This window comes from Arvicola amphibius, chromosome 6 (assembly GCF_903992535.2).
Source record: "Arvicola amphibius chromosome 6, mArvAmp1.2, whole genome shotgun sequence".
In the NCBI taxonomy this organism is placed as follows: Eukaryota; Metazoa; Chordata; class Mammalia; order Rodentia; family Cricetidae; genus Arvicola; species Arvicola amphibius.
This window is the reverse complement of record NC_052052.2, coordinates 6,301,883-6,323,623: the sequence shown is the minus strand read 5'-3', so window position 1 is coordinate 6,323,623 and position 21,741 is coordinate 6,301,883. Positions and strand designations below refer to the sequence as shown.

The following is a 21,741-nucleotide window of genomic DNA, read 5'->3' as shown; positions in this document are numbered from 1 at the left end:
ACAGGATTTCAATAAGCAATCACCACTGAAGTAGGGGTTAATTACAGATCAGAAGGGGCTGGGAGAGTCAGAGAAGAAGAGACATGTGAAGCTGCAAAGGGGGCAGGATGAGAGCTGAAAGGAAGGCTGGGTGGAGCCTGGCAGCAGAGTCTTACCCAGCACACATGTGGCCCTGGGCTCCAACCTCAGCACCACAAAGAAGAAACATGCAAACAAAAAGTTGCTGTACCACATGTGGCTCTACACTAAAATCGCACAGTGCACTGTTTAAGGACACAGACATCTGCGACAGGAGTAAGGAGAACTGAGGGCCGGCTGAGAGGGGGACAATGACTCAGTCAGCGACACATGTGTCATGTACACATGAGTATCTCTGTTGAGATTCCCGGCACCCATGTAAGAAGCGGGGCATGGCAGTTCACACCTGCATCTCCAGCCCTGAGGAGGTGGAGGCAAGGGAGCCCTAGTAGCGGCTGGCTTGTCACAGAGGCCTAACTCAAATTAAGTACTGTGGGGAATGACTGAGGAAGACACTTGGCTGCCCACAAGTACACATATGTACACACATGTACTTACAAAAATGCACAAACATACAAACAGATGTAAGCACACTCAAAATTGGGAACAACAGAGACAGGAATAGGATAGAGTCCAAGGAGACGGACCCAAGGGCTGTTACCGTGCTTTTAACTGGGGGGGAGGCTGTAAGAGTGACCAGCGGAGACGGGAGCCTTCAGACAGCCTGGCAACCCGAGTTCAATCCGCAGGTCCCAGAAGATGAAAGCAGAACCTCCCACAAGTAACATCTGACCTTCACATGTGTGCCACAGCATGCACACACCCATACACACACACAAATAAATAAATGAGTGCGCTAAAGGGTTTTTGAAGTATAGAACTAGTAGGAAGGAACTTGTATGTGGAGCAGTGGTAGGATGTTTATTTATCATGCTCGAGGCTCCAGGCTCATTCCCAAGAGGGCAAAATAAAAAATTTAAATTAAAACCCGTTTGCATTGCTTATTACAGAGTTATATTTACCTTGCATGTATTTTCTGAGTACAATTTTACCTGGAATCTAGTTAATATTTAATGCAAACAGATAGAGGGGAGGCGATCCCAGGTTAGACTTGTGGAGCTGAGCATGCTTGTCCTGAGCAGGCTCCTTGAGTCGGCAGAACCTGCCCTGCTGGAGAGACATGTGACCATTTGGAATTGAAAAGGGCAGCTGGGGGGCTAGAGAGGTGATCAGAGGCTAAGAGCACTTGCCACTCTTCCAGAAGATCTGAGTTCAGTTCCCACACCCTCAACTACCTAAACTCCAGCTCCAGGGGATCTGATGCCCTTTTCTGGGCTCCACAGACATTGTACTCTCTCTCTCTCTCTCTCTCTCTCTCTCTCTCTCTCTCTCCCTCACACACACACACACACACACACACACACAGTTAAAAGTAAAAATAGAGACTGGCAGTGGTGGCCCACACCTTTAATTCCAGCATTTGGGAGGCAAACTTCTGTGAGTTTGAGGCCAGCCTGGTCTACATAGTGAGCTCCAGGACAGCCAGAGCTACATATTGAAACCCTCTCATGAAAAGAAAAAAAAAACCCAAAAATTAAAAGTAGAAGCCTTTAAAGAGATATGTATCTTTTAAAAATGGTAGTTTCAGGGAGCTAGAGATGGCAGAATTCGTAGCTCTTACAGAGGACCAGGGTTCAGTTCCCAGCACCCACATGGTGGCTCACAACCATCCCTAATTCCAGTTCCAGGGGTCTGACCCCTCTTCTGACTCCCACAGGCGCCCAGGCATTCGTGCAATGCACAGATGTATATTCAAGCAAGATGCTTATATGCATACAATAGAAACAAATACTTTTTTAAAAAGGTAGCTGGCATTTTATGAGAAAAGTGCAAGGACACCACAATAATGTCCATTTAAAATCGCTGATTCTGAAGAGTGCTGGCGTGGCTTCTGGTGGTCATCCCTGAAGGGTCACTGGAGGTACAAGGTGAGGCAACAACAGACTTCGCCAAGCCCGAGATTTGAACCCCGCTAATTATAGCCTCAGGAAGAAGCTGGCTGCTGGCTCAGCCTGGCACCCTCGATGGCAAGCCCAGCTTCAGAGATGCTCAAACATGAAAACCCGTACCTGATAAAATCAATGAATTAGAGCAGATTGAAGCAGGGCGAGGGTGGTTACGGCTTTAAGAACGATGCATTTTTGATGGAGAGAGCACCGGTGTCCTTAAAAGCCCACTTTCTGCTTACTATTCATTAATTTCCTAAATCCCCGAGTGGCCCCTTTCCTATTTTTATCCACCCGCTTCTGGATTCTGGGAGATTGTTTGCCTGGGGTTCACTACCTGCCGAGTGGAAGAGAGCTGACTTTATTTCTTCATTGCAGGCTCAGGGGTGTGCCTGTCTTAGCACAACCCATAGCCTCGTGGTCTTGTGTCTCTGCTCCCAGTGTGGTCAGCTACGAAGGAGCAGGGCTGTGGCCAGAGCCACACATGAACGAGAAAGAGACCGTGTACGGGGCTCAGCAGCTGAGCAGCAGGTGGAAAGCCAGGCACTGGCGCTCCCATGGTGCTCAGTGTGCTGACTTGTCCAGGAACTGCCGGTTGTCAGGGACTGATGTTTCTTTCCTCTAAAGGGGGTCTGTATTGGCTTTATGCATCCTTTCCTAGGTTAAAGGTCACCAGCTAAAATCCACATTGTTGAAAAGAGAAAGGGCAAGCAATATGGCCAACTCAAAGAAAGACCCTGTGAACTCAGCTCCTAACTGTGCGAGTCCAGGGTGGATCATGACTTTGTCCTCTGTCATCCTGCTCAGTCTAAGGGAAGGAAGATGGCTCCAAACTGCTCAGCATCCCAGGGACCCCACTGTGGAAATATACCAGAGGAGAAATAGTTAAGATCATAAATGTTCTAGAAGTAGAGAGGAGCTGCGCAATATTGCAAAGTACTAAAACATACTGAGTCACAAAGTTTAAGTTGTGAATTTTACAGAATGTGAATCTGATCTCAGAAAAAAATTCAGAAAGTACTGTTTAAAATAGCAAAAACTGGAAACAGCCAAAATGCCTAGTTATAGAATTTAAACTACATATTCTGTGATATAAATAGAACTGAACAAAATATAGAGCTGTTAAAAATATATTACGCAGATTATCAATATATGGAAAGGTAGATGGGGCTCACTACGAAAGGACAAGGGCATTCTAGACCAATCTCAGGTTGTTGCACATTAAGCCAACCTTGGCTGGAACAGGCATTTTAAGATCTTTCCTCTCCTGGTAAACTTGAAGAGCATCTCTATTTGTTAATTACGCCCATGGATATTATCTAATTTAATACAGAAAAACACCCAGAGAACACTACCAGGCTCTTAGCACTATAGAAGGTGAGCTAAGGGTCAAGCCTCCAGAAATGAGCTAATACCCCCTCCCACTGCTTTGGTGCTTTGGGAGAGCCGGGTTTCCCAGCTAAAATAGATACTTTAACGAACCAAAGGAAAAACTACTAGAAGCCAGCAGCAGTCCCTACCAATGTCTTCTGGGACCGCTAGAAATAAAGACGGTAAGAGCGGAGCAGGGGAGAGACTGACTGCAGGCTGCTTCTCCCCGTCTCCCCCTCCCCGTCGCCCTCCCTCTGCACAGGAGGATGCAGCCGCTCCTGCTCAGCCTGCAGACAGCACAGCAGATGGGTCACAAGGGTGAAGGAAAGCAGGACAAATGGTGTTACTCGGGCTGTTCTGGTCCCTTGGTGAGAGGCACAGGGCAGTCACTAACTCAGGCATCCTCTCCGTAGAGCCTGGATAGAGACCCTGCCCAGGAGAGACAGCCTCAGGGAGTGCCCTGTGCAGAGGGACGCTGGGTTGGTATGGAGTGTCCACAAATACAAGGTAATGAGGGAGGCCAATTCCTGAGACCTGGGCACTGAGAGGATGAGGAACACAATGGCTGGAGGCTTGGGTTCTGATGATCCAGAGGCTGCTTCAAACCCAGAACACAGACTACTGAACCTCTGGTGTTAAAGACTGACTCCTCCGCCAGCCATCTAGAGTCACTGCCACACTGCAGCAGGTGACCTCACCAAGGTCACACCCACAGCCCCTGCTGCCACAGCAGGAGAGCCCCCTGAGGGCCCCAGGGCTTCTGTGACTGGGGGAAGGGGGTCAGGGCCTCCTGCGGGTTGAACCCAGGTCAGACACTGCAGGGTTACTGCTGGCTCCTTCCTTTCTCCTCCAGTGTGCCCCCAGCCTGTGCTGCAGCCTCTGCAGCAAGCTCCACTGAGCCAAAGGCTGCGGCAGAAGCCGTGGAGGGGAGGGAGCTGGGGAACTGCTGCCGTCCAGGTGGGTGGGGTGGGAGAGAAAGAGACAAATGACCTTGCAGTTCAAAAGTTCCTTCCTGGCAAAGGCAAAGCAGGGGAGGGGCGAGGGGAGAACAGGCCTGGGTAGTGGCTCCCCCCCTCCCAGAAGGCAGAGTACAGTGTAGACTCACCAGCATCTACCCTTAGGTAGGAATAATGCATGAGTCGGGGGGGGGGGGGGGGGGGGGAGGCAGTGGACAGGGAATGGCTTGTGACCTTGGTCTTTTTGCTTAAAATTCAAACTGCAGGACTCAGACCTGGAAACACTGAGCCCGCACTGAGGCCAACAGGAACTGTCACTCATCGAAGCCCACCATGGCCACCAGATGTTGGCACCTGGGTGGATCTGCAGTTCCTGTCCAGAAGTTGGGGGAGGAGACTGTACTTGAGTCTCAGGCTTCTGTAGGCACCTCCTGAGGGTACCAGTAAGCCTGCCCTCCCAGCACTCACGTGTGCTCATCTTATCTCCAAAGTGGCCCACGGCAGAGGCCCTCCTCTTGGGCTTATTCTCTGGGCCTGTACCCAGCAGGACAGCAGCCCCACCAGCCAGCTACAACAACAAGAAGACCGAAGTGGTAGCTTGTGTCTATATCCCAGCACTTGGGAGCCTGAGTGAGGAGGATTTCTGTGAGTTCAAGGCCAGCCTGAGCTATATTGTAAGACGGAGGCTAGCCTAGGCTACACGGAGAGACACTGTCTCAAACCAAACAATGGTTAAAGGAAGCAAGCCCAGAGAGCAGGCCAGTCCCACACAGCAGCCTCATCTATTACTAGGTGTGGGGCTTTTGAACAAGGGGGAGCCTGGCTGCCTGGCCTCCCACTGAGAGGGAGTGTGTCTGCTGGAGGCTTAGGAACAGTGGAATCCACCTGCTACAGCAGCCTTGTGGCCAGAGCCCTGACCCGTCCCTAGGCACAGCCACCCCGGTAGCAGCTGCTGCTTAGACCACGCTGTCACTGCTGCAGGCTCAACTCAGCAAGTCCACCTGCCCAGACACCCACCTGGCTTCTGTCTGTTCTCTGGCTTCTACTTCCTAACTGTCAAAGGCACCTTTGCTATAGCCTGTCCGGCCCCTGTCTCCACACCTAGCGTCCATAGAGGATGTGAAGGAAATGGGCAGAAGGTTGAGGTGAGAGGACCACAGCCAACTTCACACATGGAACTCTTCCCTGCCCCATGGTGAGCACAGGGAAGAATGCCAGGCAGAGGGAGCGAGACCCAGCCTCCCAGCCTTGGCAGAAACAGACCAAGTCCAGAGAGCAGAAGGAGGGGTAGACACTGCTGCCGGTTGGCTCAGGAGTGGTCGCTGCACCACTCACTGGATCCCCGCTCTTGGGACCAGATCTGCAGCTCAGCTCTGCAGATAAAGCAAGAACGAGGTGCAGCATACACTCCTGCTTGGACATCAGACACTTGAAAGGGCTCCAGTGACTTCCTGAGACCCAGGTGAAGTCACCGTAAGGAGCTGGTACCTGTTCTCTGCGGTGGATCCTGGAGGAGGGGGAGCCAGGACCTCCTGATGGAGAGATGCCCGTCTAAGCCTGGCCGGGAAGCCCTGTCTAGCCTCCTGCCCCTCACTCCTCACCGCCCAGCGCAGTCTGCCAGCAGCCTCCATACTGGAGTTTCTCACCCCCACCCCAGCCCCCCAGAGTCTGGGTCTCACCTCTCTGACCCTACCACCTGACCCAGAGCTCCCAGCACTAACTACACACACCGAGAGAGGAGAAAAGCCAGAGTTACCGAAGGGAAGAGAAAGACGAAGCCGAAAGGGCAGGTGGAGAGGAGAAGAGGTCAGGCCTCTACCCATCTTTGGTCTAGGAGCTTGGAGACCTCTCCTCTAGCCAAGTCATACTTTGGGGTACGCGGGGGTGGACCCTGGGAATTCCTACAGCTGCAGAAGGTGGGCATACATCTGTGTGGGGTGGTGGCACTGTGCAGGGTGCCAAGCATGAGAACTAGGGCCACAGTGCTGGCCTAGAGGCAGACTCCTTCACTCCAGCCAAGGACTGGACAGAGAACCATCCACTTCCTTTAGAGAAGGCCAGGGATTGTCCCATCTCATACAGCTACTGGGGACATAGCAACAGTTAGCTGTTTAAATTATTATTATATGATTGTTATTATATGATGACGTAAGAACCCATGTTGTAAATGCAGTAATCAAAATTTTTAATAATGGGGCTGGAGAGATTTTAACCCTGGGCTCAGTGGTTAGAAACACTACTGCTCTTGCCGAGGGTCTGTGTTCAGTTCCCAGCACCCACGTGGTGATGCACAACTGTCTGTGACTCCAGTCCCAGGGGACCCAACGTCCTCTTCTGACCTCCCTGGGCAAAACACTAATACACATAACATGACATAAATATAAAAATAGTTTTAATTATAACAGGACCAGAAAGATGGCTTGGTGACCAATGTGCTGGCCACCAAGCCTGATGATCTGAGTTCAACATCTAGGAGACACACAGAGGAAAGAACTGACTCCAAAGACTGCCCTCTAACCTCCACAAGATCACAAGACCCTTATGTGTATGCATTGTATGCATGCAGGCGCACGCGCACGCACTAACACACACACACACACTCCTAAAAAATTTGTACTAACACTGCAGAATGTCAGAGCTCAAAGCCACCTTATCTGTCATCACCTGCAAAACCTACTCTTGCCAGAGATGTAAAAGTGACACACTGAGGTCACCACGCTAGAGGCAGAGACAAGTGTAACACTCTGTCCCCTGACCCCAGACTGACACCATTCACATGGCACTTTGTAAGATGGGTGCCCTCCTGGCACCCACAAGCATGTGAGAGACACAGTGAGGCCACCACCAGAGAAGAGAGGCCCTGCAGAGAGCAATGGAAGTCTGTAGCTTCCGGAAGGAGTGGCCAGCAAAGGGCCTCACAGGAAGAGCAAGGGCGCTAGAGGTCACCTGAGAGGGAGGAGGGCATAGGAGTGGCTGCCACCTCCCAGGCGGTGGCATCACTCACAGCTGCAATGACCCATATTACAGTAGCATAAAGCCCACAGTAGCTGAATGCGGCGGCACATCCCCAGAGTCCCAGCACCAGGAAAGCAGAGGCTAACGGACCAGAAGTTCAAGGTCATCCCTGGCTATGTAGCAATTTTGAGGCCAGCCTGGGCTACAAGACTCTGTCTCAAAAAAAATACACACACACATACAGACAGACAGACAGACTTACAAAGACACACACACACACACACACACACAACACCTGGAGTAACCTCCAGCACTGACTTCTTGTCAGCTGTTTCTTGTCTGCACCAGACGCACGTCACTGCACCAAATGCCTCATATGGCATCACTGACAACTCGGGCTTTACCACCGGGTCCCTGCAGGTCAGCTCCTGCAGCACACAGCAGGAGGCTCCCTCCAAGCAGAGCTGGCCACGGTGCAAAGGCGCGGCCGGCACTCCAGACTGCAGAGCCTGGCATGCCACCAAATACCAGGCAGGCAAGGCTGAGGAGCCATGGGCACCAGAGCTCTCACGCACCTTTAGCATCCACTGTCTCCTTCAGGACAATCTCCACCCGCTCCACATGGTGCCTGTCCCAGAGGCCGTCCAGGGCCTTACGGTTCTGATCTCGAAAGGGCAGGATCTGAGCCACGGCCTGTCGGGGAGGAAGACTGGTCATCCCAGGTTCTTGGGTGAAAGAGGCCTGGCTCTGGAGCTCAGGGAGAAAGTCGTCTGTGGGCACCAGCTCCAGGTCCTCAGGTCTCACAGCCCCATGGAAATGCTCAAAACTAAATGATCTAAACGGTTCCCAGCCAAGAAAGGGCATGCTTTAAACTGACTGTCTTCCTGTGCTGTAGCCCAGTGGTGGGTACTGGCCTCACCTGCATGAGAGCCTAGGTTCAATCTGCAGTATAAAGAGGGTAGATAAGGAAAGGGGAAAAAAAGAACCCTCTATTTTAAGACTATCAATTTTTAATAAAATAATTTAACGACAAAATTGTAATATGAAAAACTTTAAACTGTATACATTTAATATTATTCCTTTTCATTTCCAGGCCAAAGAAACCTTATCAAGCCTGGCCCTGCCTGGGAACTGCAATCTGAGACTATTACCACGACAGATGCAAAGGGTTGGATGGGAAATGAAGCACCTGCCTGGGTAGTTAGCTCTCTACCCAGTATGTGGCCCAGCTCAGCAGTCTGGACACCGAAGAGTACAGGCCCAGTGCAGTCTACACTGGCAATGCTGGCGCTTGATGAGCAGAGTTCTAAGAGCTGAGCCAAGTGGAACGATGCTGCCCTCTATCTCCAGGGGATCCTCCAAGCTCCTGTCTAGGCTTCAGTGAAGTGCTTGAACTCGGGGCCCACTTCCCTTTCTCAGGTCTAAGTTGTTATCAGCTTTGTGCCTCAAGACAGAATTCAAGACGACAAAGATTTTTATTTTAAAAAGGCAGATGGGTGAGTGTAGTGATATTTCACTTGTATTTTAGTAAGTGAAGTTTGCCTGAAGTTCAGAGAGTAAAACAGCCACACTGACCAGCCTTACAGACCAGGCAGTAGTGACACACACTTTAAATCCCAGTAGCCACACTATTTTGCCAAAGAAACCAGGCGATAATGGTACACACCTTTAATCCCAGCACTAGACAGGAATATAAAATGGGAGAAGACAGCTCTCACACTGAGAGATTCAGATCATTCTGAGATTCCTGGAGGCAGGATCACCATTTTGGCCTGAGGTAGAGGTAAGAGCCAGTGGCTGGCTGTTTTGCTTTTCTGACCTTCAAATTGAACCCCAATTTCTGTCTCTGGGTTTTTATTAATCGTGCTACAGGTGAGAGACTTAAGCTAATTCTAATTCCCACAGCATTCCCAAATGAAAGCCAGATTCAGACATCAGAGTCCCTGGACCACTTCTGAAGAGAAGGTAGGCCAATACAGAGGAATGAGAATGCACTCTCTCTCTGGGAAGCCAAGACAAGAAGACAGAAGGTGGTCTTGCCTGCTAGTCACTGGCTCCCCTGCTTCCACATCTCCCATCTCCCTTCAAGAAGACCATGGGTGCTGAGGGATCCCAACACCCTAACCCAATTCTACATTCAGTAGTAAGTCCTTGATGTCAGCCCCTTGGCACCCCACATAGCACAGCCATGCCAGGCTCCAAGCTGCAGCTCACCTGCTTGCCCAGGTAATGGTCTACTCGATACATCTCCTCTTCCTGGAAAAAGCTCCCAAGCTCTGAAGCCAGCTGCTGGGCTGAGAGGTGGTCATGGCCAAAGGGTTTTTCAAAAACAACCCGTAGCCAGGCACCTGGGTGCGGTCGGCAGCTGCTGTTGATGTTGCGGGCAATGTCTGCATAGGCAAAGGGTGGCACAGAGAAGTAGAAGATCCTGCCAGCTTCCCAGAGCCCGTCCTGCTGGACCTGGGTCTCAATGTCCTTGTTCAGGGTCTGATAGTCCTCAGCTGTCTTCAGCTGGCGGTACTGGCTCAGCTGCAGAAACTGACCCTTGAGTTCATCACAATGACTGGGTGCCAAGTCCTTGGGGCAGGAGAGGGATTCCAAGGCCTTGCCCATGAGCTTCTGGCCCTGCTCGGGGGCTGTCAGGGCGGCCCCATGGAAGCTGAAACTATGGCCCTTCCCAGCCTCGTCCAGGTACAGCTGGAACAGTCCCTGCCACAGGTACTTCTTAGCGAGGTCCCCAGTTGCTCCCAGTAGGATTATGGAAACATGCCCCTTGAATTCCTGGGCCTGCAGGCAGCCCAGAAGGGCCAAGTACATTGCTGCTACGAGCATCTTCCAAATTTTGGGGTACCTGGGAAGAAGAGACAAGGAATGAGGAAGCATCATCAGACACGGCTCAAGAGGTTGTGATGTGGAAATAACACAGCTAGGGCATCAAACATTTCCTGCCTGGCAAGAAACAACCAATGTTACTCGGGGAAACATTATAGTCACTCAGCATTGCCCTCCCTCCCGAGCAGCCTGGCTTCTGTACCAGGAAGTCGGTGTTTAGGAGCTTGCTCTGCAAGCAGGAAATGTGCCCGGGAAAGTCCTAAGCCACGTGATGGAACCAGGACATTCTGCTGCTAGGAGCACCAGAGAGCAGTCCCAATCACCAGGGAGGCCCCCAGTGCTGAGAGAGGAGTGGACCCCTTCACAGCCACAACCAGCATCTGCCACGAGCACAGGCTAGCTGGGCAGCAGGGGAACCCTAACCCAGGAAGAGTAGCAGGCGAGAGGGTACAGCCACCATCTCGCACCCGTCACTCAGCTCTTTCCCATGTCTACTGGACTCCACACACAAAATCCCAACTACTCAAGGGCGTGGGGGCCAGTGTGAAAATACACCCGCCGGCCCCACCCTGCAATCCAAGTCCATTCCCTGGGACCCGCATGGTGGAAGGAGAGAATCAGCTCCTGCAAGCTCTCCTCTGACCTCCTCCATGTATATGTGCGTGCATATGTGCACATGCGCACACACACACAGAAATGTAACAGAGAAAGCACAGACTTTGGGGGTGGGGTGGGGTGTGTGGGGCTCAGTTGGAAACTGTTCAGTATAACAAGGAACTGGGTCCCATTCTCAACCCAGGAAGGAAAAAGAAAAGGTATGTGGTGGTGTGCACCTTTGATCCCAACACTCGAGAGGCAGAGGCAGAGGCAGAGGCAGAGGCAGAGGCAGAGGCAGAGGCAGAGGCAGAGGCAGAGGCAGAGGCAGAGGCAGGTGGATCTCCGTGAGTTTGAGGCCAGCCTGGTCTACAGAGCTAGTTCCAGGACAGCAGGACTACACCAAGAAACCATGTCTGAAAAACAAAACAAACAAAACCAACCCAACAACAAAATCAAAAACCACAACAAACAAGTAAACCAAAGAATGTGCAGCTGGTGCCCGACTGTGACCCCAGCTCCTGTCCTTAAGAACCCGAGGGCTTGACCGGTGACACCCAGTTTCCTCTGAAACAGGGAAGAGCACGCTGCCTCCATCACAGGTTTGTAGCAAGAATAAAATAAACTCCACATTTCTGTGATGCTTAGGGCAGCACCTGCTGCCTTTAGCCACTGTTTACAGGAGAGCTGATGGCATAAATGGTATTTGCAGTAGCATTCATTTGATTTTAATAAACAAAGCTTGCCAAAGTTACGTGTTATTTAGTAGGTTTACTTTCAGGGGTGTTATATGTGTTACTTGGGTTTTTTTTTTATTTATTCTTTGTGTCTTTCACATCATCCCTCCCAAACCCATCTCCCTCCCACCCCTCCATAATAAAACAAAATAAAATTTAAGAGAAAAAAGAAAAAGAAGGGGAGAAAGGGAGATGAGAGAGTCAAACAGCCGCACTGGTCAGCCTCACAGACCAGGCAGTGGTGACACACACCTTTAATCCCAGTAGCCACACTAGTTTGCCATAGAAACCGGGCGGTAATGGTGCATGCCTTTAATCCCAACACTAGAGAGGAATATAAGACGGGAGGAGGCAGCTCTCACACACAGACACAGTCTCATTCTCAGATTCCTGGAGGCAGGGTCGCCATTTTGGACTGAGGTAGAGGTAAGAGCCAGTGACTGGCTGTTTTGCTTTTCTGACCTTCAGGCTAACTCCAATATCCGTCTCTGGGTTTTGATTAGAAGTGCTACAGATATTCACAAACCCAATGCTCTTGGTCCAGTCTTACTGGATCAGGGCCCTGAAGACCCATACAGGACAGTTTAACTACAGTCCCCTTTGCACGTGGAAAGGCTGAGGTACTGTGGGACGAAGCTTCCATGGTGACAGAGTGGCAAGCTGGGTCCTTGCAGTTGCTTAGCTGGCCTTCCACAGACAAACATGCCTTCCTGTCAGCTTTTCCAGCCTGACTTGTGGCAGCTGGCATATCCGAGAGGCAAGAGGCCTGGATCAAGTCACAAGAGCACCCGAGTATTTACTGGGTTGCTTTTCTGTTCTGGCCCAGTGCTGTGTTTATATTACCATAGTCCTCAGGGTCTCTACTGAAGCTGGGCTTTGGGAAAGGGCAGAAGGAATCGGAGAGAGGGAAGTGAAGGAGGAAACGGGGCATAGTACAGAAGTGGAAAGGTGAAGGCGACAACAGAAACTGGCTGAACACCATTCATAAACCAGACAGCATGAACAGAATAAATACGGCCACACAGATGGGAAACCAGGGCTTACAGAGATCATCGAACGTATAAAAGCTCCCACAGAGTTGACCAGCCTACCAGCACTGTGCAGTTGGAATTAAATTTGCCTGTTTATTTGATTATTGTTGCTATTATATGAAACAGGGTCTTTCTTTGTAGCCCAGGCTGGCCTCACACTCATGGCAATCCTCCTGCCTCAGTCTCTGAAGTGCTGGGATTACAGGTGTGAGCCATGCACCTGCTTTTACCTGGTCCTAGTCATCCTTCCTCATTTCTCTGGGGACCCACCACCAAGATGGCTCTAGTAACACCCAAGTAAGACAAAGGTTCAATAACAGTGTCTGTGCCAGCATCTACAAGACACATTTTCCTCCGCTCAAAAGGCCTGAGCGGCTCTAGCCTTCCTCTCCTGCTCACCCTCACACAGACTGACTACAGGGCATTCCATTTTCCTCTGCTTCCCAATTCCTGTCCTTGGCACCTGAGCCTTTCTTTCTCCACTGGCAACAGCTCTGCCCCGGGGGAAGGAAAAGCTGCAAGGTCAGTGCAGGAGAAATCTGAAGCCCAGAGAACAGCCTGGAGAAGGAGGAGGCGCCAGCTGGCAAGCGGCTCACCAAACTCCTGATCCAGTCCTGGGAGCCAGGGCTCGGGATGTGCTGGTACAGAGAGAAGCTGGGGAGTCTTGCAGGGGCTGGCAGGTGGGGGAGCCCAAGGCCGCCTCTCTGAGGACAAGGGGGATGGATGGCACCTGACCCACACTGCCTTCTGGCCCTCAACCACACCGGTGTCCTCTGACTGGTGTGTTCTGGACCTAATGCCCAGGTAAACCAGTCTTCTCTCTTGCATTCCAGAACTCCTGAAGCAAGCAACACTGGGAATTACAACAGCATTGTTTGCAGAGTGATTACTAAACACCTACACAACCACTCTTCCTGAAATCAGCGTTACGTGTTACTTAGTTTTTTTAACTTTCAGGGGTGTTATATGTGTTACTTGGTTTTTAACTTTCTTTTTATTTATTCTTTGTGTCTTTCACATCATGCCTCCCAATCCCACCCATCTCCCTCCCACCCCTCCAGAATAAAACAAAATAAAATTTAAGAGAAAAAAAGGAAAAGAAGGGGAGAAAGGGAAAATCTCGTCCTGGAAGCTGCGGGTGTGACACGGCGAGTCAAGCAGTAAGCCCTTTATCCTCACACTTTTACACGCAGGCGTTCATCGCAAAGAATCATTGGTCTGATTCAAGGCCCCTGGTGTGTGCTACACCATCTATGCTGGGCCCTCTCTGGAACTCGTCCTGGATATCCTGTTGCTGCCACCGACCCCACCCCCACCCGTCACTCCAGTCCATCAGATCACAGATAGGGTGGATGTTGGGGTGGGCCAACACAGAGCCCTAACTGCAGGGTTGTCAGCCCACCAGCTCTCCCCTGTCTTCACCACCAGGGTGAGCTCTCCTGCATTGCCCTGGCTAGTTCACCCCTTGCAGAGGCGATGAGTAAGGGGCGGGGCCAGTTCTTCCACACCTACACCTTCAGGGACAGCTCTACTGTGTTGCCCAGGTAAGATGTGGGGGCCACTCTCCCGAATGCTACAGCTGATGAAGGGCAGAGACAGCTCCCCCACACTTAGGACCTCGGGGCATGCTCTTCCAACTGCCTCAGGCTTTGATGGGGGTGCTGCTGCCACAAGACAGATGAGTACTGGAGACAGCTCTCCCATGCTCACAACTAGGGGCTGGATCACCCACACGTCCACCAACATGGTCAGCTCTACTGTGCTGCCCAGGCGAGGTGCAGAGCCTGCTGTCTCGAATGTTACAGCTGTTGGAGGCAGGTACAATGTCTCCTGCTCTTATGACCTCGGGTGTTGATGGGGAGGGGGCATGTTACTGGTTTTTATTATGATCCTGTTTTTTTTTTTTTTTTTTTTTTTTTACCTTAACAGCATAGCTCAAACTGTAGTGTGTGCTTGAGTTCCCTGGGGAACTGTTTAAGACACAGATTCTGATGGAGAGGCCAAAGCTGCCAGGTTCCAGAACACTGAGCACAGGAGGCATCTGCATCCAAACAGACAAGCTAGAGAGTCCACTTGGTGGCAAAGATCACTAGTTGCTTCCAGAGTTAGATCCCCAGCACCCACAAGGCAGGCCACAACTCTAACTCCAGTCCCAGGGGATCCAATGCCCTTTTCTAGCCTCTGCAGACACCAGGCATGCACATGGTGCATACGAAACACCCATATTCACAAAAGGAAAAAATAAAATACGCCTGGACTCCTATTCTCATCGCTAAGTCAGAACGATCCTGCTTGAGCTCAACCTTAGATGCTTTAGTTGACCCTTCTCCTTGTCATAATGGCTTCAACTAAGTCCTGTGTTGACTGTGGAAGCCAACATTAACTGAGAGAGCCAGCTGTACGGCCTCAGTCCACTGGTTCTGACATGATTCTCATACTACAGTTGAAGAGACTAAGAGGAATGAATTACGAACCATAAAGCTCACGCTACCACGCTAACCCTCTTTCTTAGTCAATCATGGCATGGAGGTTCCAAGCACTGGGCTTCACCCTCCTAGCCACAGGACTTCCCGAAACAACTTAATCCATTTTGGTCCTGACTTCTTCATCTATAAAACATGGCGGAGACCAGGCATGGTGGATCATATCTACGGTCCTAGCCCTTGAGATGTTAAGGCAGGAGAGTCAAGAGTTCAAGGCCAGCTTGGGCTACAAATGGAGTTTGAGGTCAGTCTGGACAACTTAGAGAGACCCTGTCTCAAAATTAAGAGTGAGGAAAGAGCTGAAGACCCAGTCGGTGGCAGAGCATCTGTCTATCGGGAGTGAGGCCTGGGTCCATCTGTCTATCAGGAGTGAGGCCTGGGTCCATCTGTCTATCGGGAGTGAGGCCTGGGTCCATCTGTCTATCGGGAGTGAGGCCTGGGTCCATCTGTCTATCGGGAGTGAGGCCTGGGTCCATCTGTCTATCGGGAGTGAGGCCTGGGTCCATCTGTCTATCGGGAGTGAGGCCTGGGTCCAGTCTCTAACACACTAAAAAAAAAATCATGACAGATTCTGGATTCTGCTGACCTGAAGAAAGACTGACATAGATGAGGTATGTGACCCAAACCAAAGCAAAACAAACAAAAACATGCACAGCCATGTACCTGGGCACATGCCTGTCATCCCAACAGTCAGAAGACTAAGGCCTTCTGAATTACTAAATTACTAAAAGTTCAAGGCAGCCTAGGCTACATAGTAAGACTCTCTGCAAACCAAAACCAAATAATGCAACAGACACACATGCACACACATAATCTCTCACTCACCCCCCAGGTGGATGAGACGGCTCAGTGGGTAAAGGCACTTGCTGCCAAGAAGCATGACGACCCAACTGCAGCCCCTGGAACCAGCGTGGCAGAAAGAGAAATTTCACTTCACGGATTTGTTTTCTGACCCCCCACATCCACGCCACGGCAAGTATATGCATGTGCATACGTGTAACACACACTAAAGAGTAATAAAAAGTCTTTTAAAAATGATACTAGCCAGGTGGTGGTGGTGCACACTTTTAATCCTAGCACTAGGAGGTGGAGGCAGACGGTTCTTTGTGAGTTCAAGGCCAGCCTGGTCTACAAAGCAAAAGCAAATTTGGCTGTTACACAGAGAAACCATGTCTTGAGAAACCAAAGAGAGAAAGAGAGAGAGAGAATACTAGATAAATGTTAACTAATTAGACTATTAAATAGGCCAGGTATGGCAATGTGCCCCTGTAACCCAGCACCTGGAAGGTGAAATCAGGGTGGTCAGAAATGCATAGCCAGCCTGCAATATAAGAGGTTAGAGACCCTGTCTGGGGGGGTGGCAAAAAAAAGGGAAAGAAAGTTAATTGACTATAAAGTGATTCCTTGCCCTAGAGCGGCACACCACTGCTGTGAGATACTGGGCCACTGCCCTCACCTCTAGGCCACAGAGCCAACCCCGCCAAGCACCCTGCTGAGCAAAGCCAGCACCAATCTCACAGCTAGCTCAGCCTCCCAGGATGAGGACTGTGAGACCTGGGCTCAGCTCTCCTCCCCGCTGACCTCCCTCCAGCCACTGCGCCCTCCCTCCCGCTGCTGCAGAGGCTGCAGCCTGAGGAGGTTTACTCAAGCGCTCCTCCCTCTGGGCTCTGCACCGACTGAGAGGAAAGGCCTATTGAGATGAACCTACCAGAGCTGTGCACCCGACACTAGACGTGGGTCATGAGGCAGGACAAACGCCCACTTAGGACTTTGCTTCTCCCTTGCTTTCTTTGTTGTCTAATTAAGCAATCAGTCAGGAAACCATCACTCAACAGGCCTAGAAGCTGGAGGAGAGGACAGAGATGTCAACAGGGACACTGGAAAATGTCATTCTCAGCCACGTTCTTGCCTTCATCCTAAACAACCACACAACTGTGAAGAAGGCATTTAATCTGCCAAGACCTCAGCCTCCTCACCTGGGAAATGAACTAAGTGGGTCCTGGTACTTTACCGGCCCTTGGTCCCATGCTTTGCCAGGAAGGCCTGCCCTACTATCAAGGAGCAGCTACATAGACAGGGAAGTGCTAGGGGAGACCTCTGTAAGGGGTCACAGGGCCAAGAAATATAAATCCAAGTCTACAACCCGGTCTCCAGAGTGAGTTCTAGGGCAGCCAGGAGAAACAAAACAAACAAAAAGAGTACAGAGAATACAATTCCATATATAATTTTTTTTTAATTCAAGAAACAGTTAGAGCAGGACATGGTAACTCACCTACAATCTCAGTCCTTGGGAGTCAGGAGGATTGTGAGTTCAGAGTTAGCCTGAGCTACACAGCAACCCCATATCAAAAGAAAGAAAAGTAAGGAAGAAGAAAGAGGATAGAGGCTGGAGAGATGGCTCAGCAGTTTAGAGCACTTGTTGTTCTTACAGAGGGTCCGTTCCCAGCACCCACATGGTGGCTCACAACCATCCTAAACTCCAGTTCCAGGGAAACCAACACGAAGCATGCACATGGTGCACATACGGACATGCAGGCAAAGCACTCTACACACAAAATAAAATAAGTAAAAAGGAGGTGGAGTCAGCAAGCAGGAAGACAGGCGGGCCTCCTCTGGGAGACAATACATTGCTCTGACAGGTTCGTGTAAGAATCAGGACTAAGTGTGCACACAGGGATCTGATTCCAACACCCTTGGCTCTCCAAGCCCAACTAAGGGAGGTCATTGAGCATTTCCCCATTTAGACAAACGCCCTGCTCACATTCCAAAAGGTGAAAGGCAGACTTGGCCAGCCATGGTGAACAGGGGCAGTGTCCAGCTCCATCTTCCGTCTACCCTCACCTGAAAGGGGGACAAGGCCAGCCCACAGCTGTCCCTGCCCAGGCCAGCAGAGAGAAGGAAAATCAGGGTCATACCTACCCCCATTCCCTTTTCTAGCTCCCACAGAAGTCACTGACAGAGCTGACTCCTGGGGATGGAGCTAAAAGAGGGGATGTGCCTCAAATCACAGCCCAGAAAGCTGGACTTTATAAAAGAACTGGGAAGGAAACAAGATTTCAAATGAAAGGACACTTAGAGAATTGCTCTTATCAACCAAAGGTCCCCTCTAGTTCCGAGGCCCTGACGCCAGACTCACCAGAGCAGGCAAAGACAGAACCTGTGTCATTCAACCTTGATCTGCATTTGGTCCGCTGTGGCCAATCTGGGAACCAGGGCTTCCAGATGGAGCTCTTTCCAAAGAGCCCTTTTCCTGGCCTCCTCTGAGGGTAGCTAGAGGCAGTGATGAAACCCAAAGCCCCTTTGGACCAGTCTCCAAGGTTCGATTGCTAAATTTCTGGGTATTTTCACAACTGGTTATCAAGCATAGTTATTACTAAATCTGAGTTACATTATTGAATAACCAGCTGAATTCTATAAAGAGCAAAGGTCACCACACACTCAGAACAGCGTCTCCTAGCCATGAGACCACTTTTTTGCTATGTGCCCTTGATTGGCTGAGCAGAGGATATCTGTAACGTGGAGATTGGCAAAGATCTTAAATCAAGTTCCCCAGCCCCATCCTCGCCTCCCACACAGCAGCTGTTCAAAGTTGACCAGCCAGTTGCTCTCCGTGTGCCCAAGCCTGTACGTCCAGTTTGGACCCTCCCACCTCACCTCTAGAGTCATCAATCAACCCACACTCAAATCCTCTGATCCCACTAGCTGAGTGCTGACTAGGCTTAACCACATCAACATCCACCTGGCTTCTTTACCCCCAAATCTCCTCTCTTCCTTTTCCTTCCCTCCCCTCTTTTTGCTTCCCCTCCCTCCCCTCCTTCAGGTCTGTGTTTCTTTATTTTTGAGACAAGGCATCTCTCTGTAGCCCAGGCTGGCCTCTACTCTTATCCTCCAGCCTCATTCTCCCCAGCACCGGGGTTACAGGCCTTTACCACCACACCTCTCACCCTACCTCAAATGCGGCTTCCATAAGTCCCAGTGAACACGCACATGTTCAGATCATAAACCTTAAGAGGTGTCTGGTCTGTTGGAAAATACCAGTATCGACCTTCAAATTATATCTGGGGGCAGCTATAGGCACCTGTCACCAAGACTGATGACCTGAACTCCCTTCCCTTTTCTTCCCTTCCCTTCCTTCCCTTCTTTTCTTCCTTCCCTTCTTTTCTTCCTTCCCAGATTCCTGTATCCTAGGCTGCCCTCAAACTTGATATGTAGTTGGGGATTACCTTGACTTTCCTTGTTTTATTTGATGCGTGTGGGTGTTGTGTGTGATTGTGTGCTATATGCATGCTGGTGCCTGGAGAGGCCAGAATAGGGCTTCAGGTGCCCTGGAATGAAAGTTACAGACAGTTGTTAGCTGCCATGTGAGTGCTGGGAATTGAATCCAGGTCCTCTGGAAGAGCAGCTAGTATTCTTAACCGCTAAGCTTCTTCTCTTCCCTCCTCTATCTCCTGAATGCTAGGATGACAGGCATGAGTCACCATGTTTAGTTTCGTGCCGTGTTGGATATGTTATGTATGCTAGGCAAGCACACCACCAAATGAGCCACATCCCCAGCCCTATGTCTATATGATGATGACGTCCAGCCTGAGGCAGGGAGAGGTATGTTCCCTTCAGTGCAGTGTCTCTGGCATCCAAAACAGGGCCAAGCACTCAGCAAGCTCCGTGTGACATTTGCCAATGACCAAATAAATGCCATTTGCACAGGATCACTGTAACCTCATGAACAAGATGCCCAGGACTGAACACTGGCATGGAAACAACGCATTGTAACGGCCACGTCAGGCGCCGTGCCGCTGCAACCCACCAGCAGCTGCTTCTTGCGTATGACAGCACTTCGGTAGTGTGAGCTATTTATGGTGCAAATGCCATCTGCCAAATGCTGGGCTTGGAGTCTGACAAGCGACGAACCCTTGCACTCTTGCTGCTGTTCTGTGAGGTAGGTGCTGTCATCAACCATTTGCAGAGCAGTGAACTAAGTCACGGGAAGGTAAACTATCTTGCTGATGGTCAGACAACCTCGGAGGTGACAGGCCTGGTTGTGGAGCTAACCGCCGAGGCCACTATAAAGTGTGTGGCTAAAGGCTGGAGGCAGCTCAGCAATTAAGAGCAGTTACTGTTCTTGCAGAGGACGCAGGTTCAGCTCCCAGCACCCACATGGCTTATAACCATCTGTGACTCCAGTTCCAGAGAACTCAGCGACCTCTTTTGGCCTCTGCAGGCACTGTACACACGTGGTATTCATACATACATGCAGGCAAAAACTCATACCTGGAAATAATAATAATAAACCTTAAAAGAAGAGGAAAAAAGAATCCCCAAACAACGAAGTGGCAGACAGCAGCATGGTGTGCCATTACTGGTTTTCCTGCCAGTGGCTGCTCACATAAGCCAGCTGGCCAGGAACTGCTCTAAGCTGCCACGTTACCCCGAACACTAATGGCCTCTCACTGGTCTCTGTTAAGGCCCCATATCCACTTGCCTAATAGTGACTCAAATGCCCTCCTTCTGATATAGGAAAACATGGAGTTGATACCCAAGCAAACCCGAAAAGCCCTGTGGGTGAAGACACTGAGTATACAATCTGGAATTGTCTAGTCCAGGCCTCTCTGCAGCTGGGTGACCTGAGACAATGTCTAACCTGTGTTCTCAACCACAAAACAGAAAAGCAAGTCCGTCACATGCACACACGAAGATGATCCATGTAAAGCACTCTAACGCCGTGCTTGGCAAGCTGTAGGCTCTCCCAAAATGCTAGCTTCTGCCACTGAACATGAGCATCATGAAGGTGGCTCCCACCAAGCCTCAGAAGCGACGAACCATCTTGCTACAGGAAACCTGCAAGGCATGGGTCCATCTGACCACACCGACGAAAGGCTGAAGAGCTACAGGGCTGGCATGGCCCCTTCTCAGCTCTTGAGAAGTCTACCATCTGGCCAGAAGAACAGAGTATGACAGCTGGGTGTCGCGGTACCCGTCCACAGCTGGCAACCCAAGAAGCTGAGGGTAAGGGCTGAGAGCTTGAGACCAGCCTGGGATACAAAAGGAGACCTTGTTCCCAAAACACACAGCAGGGCTGGAGAGATGACTCGGCAGTTGCGAGTACCTGCTGCTCTTGCAGAGGACCTGAATTCAGTTCCCGGCATATGTACCTGGCAGCTCACAACCATCTGTAACTCCAGCCCTCACCTGGCCTCCAGGGGTTCCAGGCACACGTGTGGCATACAGATATGCATGGAGATAAAACACCCAACCACACACACAAAATAAATAAAACAAACTAGGCCGGGGTTTGGGGGGCGACCTAGAGAATTTGCTCAGCGGTTAATAGCACTTGCTGTTCTGGTAGAAGACTGAGATTCAGTTCCTAGCACTGCAACTCCCTCTTCCGTTCTCCACAGGCATGTGAACGCACACGCACGTACACACGCACATACAAATAAAATAAATGAGGCCGGAGAGATGGCTCAGTGGTTAAAAGCACATGCCGCTCTTGCAGAGGACTCAGGTTTGAGTTCCCATGTCCACATGGCAGCTCATAACCATCTACAACTCCAGTTCCAGGAGAGCCCATACCCTCTTTTAGCCGAACACGGCACACACATGGTATGCTTACACACATGCAGGCACAAATTTTTTAAAAATCTTTTAAAAATAACGTATTTGCAAAGGAGTATGAGCTGGGGCTGTAGCCAAAGGTCTGGGGCTTGCCTAGCACCTACGATGTCCTAGCTGGAAAACAATGGCCCCAGTGAGAAGTG

At 50.6% G+C, this 21,741-nt stretch overlaps 1 protein-coding gene across 8 annotated transcripts in view; it reads right to left on the bottom strand.

Moving 5' to 3' along the window:
• H6pd (hexose-6-phosphate dehydrogenase/glucose 1-dehydrogenase) overlaps positions 1-21,741 on the bottom strand; it is a 29,625-nt gene that overhangs the window by 6,313 nt on the left and 1,571 nt on the right. For 2 of the 8 annotated variants that reach the window (XM_038334857.2, XM_038334856.2), the window contains exons 2-3: positions 9,521-10,157; positions 7,882-7,999 (exon numbers count right to left, since the gene is read on the bottom strand). In XM_038334857.2, the coding sequence (XP_038190785.1) occupies positions 7,882-7,999; positions 9,521-10,157 (755 nt within the window). Of the gene's footprint in view, positions 1-7,881; positions 8,000-9,520; positions 10,158-13,096; positions 13,308-16,691; positions 16,828-17,255; positions 17,346-18,119; positions 18,454-21,741 lie in introns of those variants that run through there. The other 6 variants (XM_038334860.2, XM_038334861.2, XM_038334862.2 and 3 more) reach the window with 6 other exon arrangements.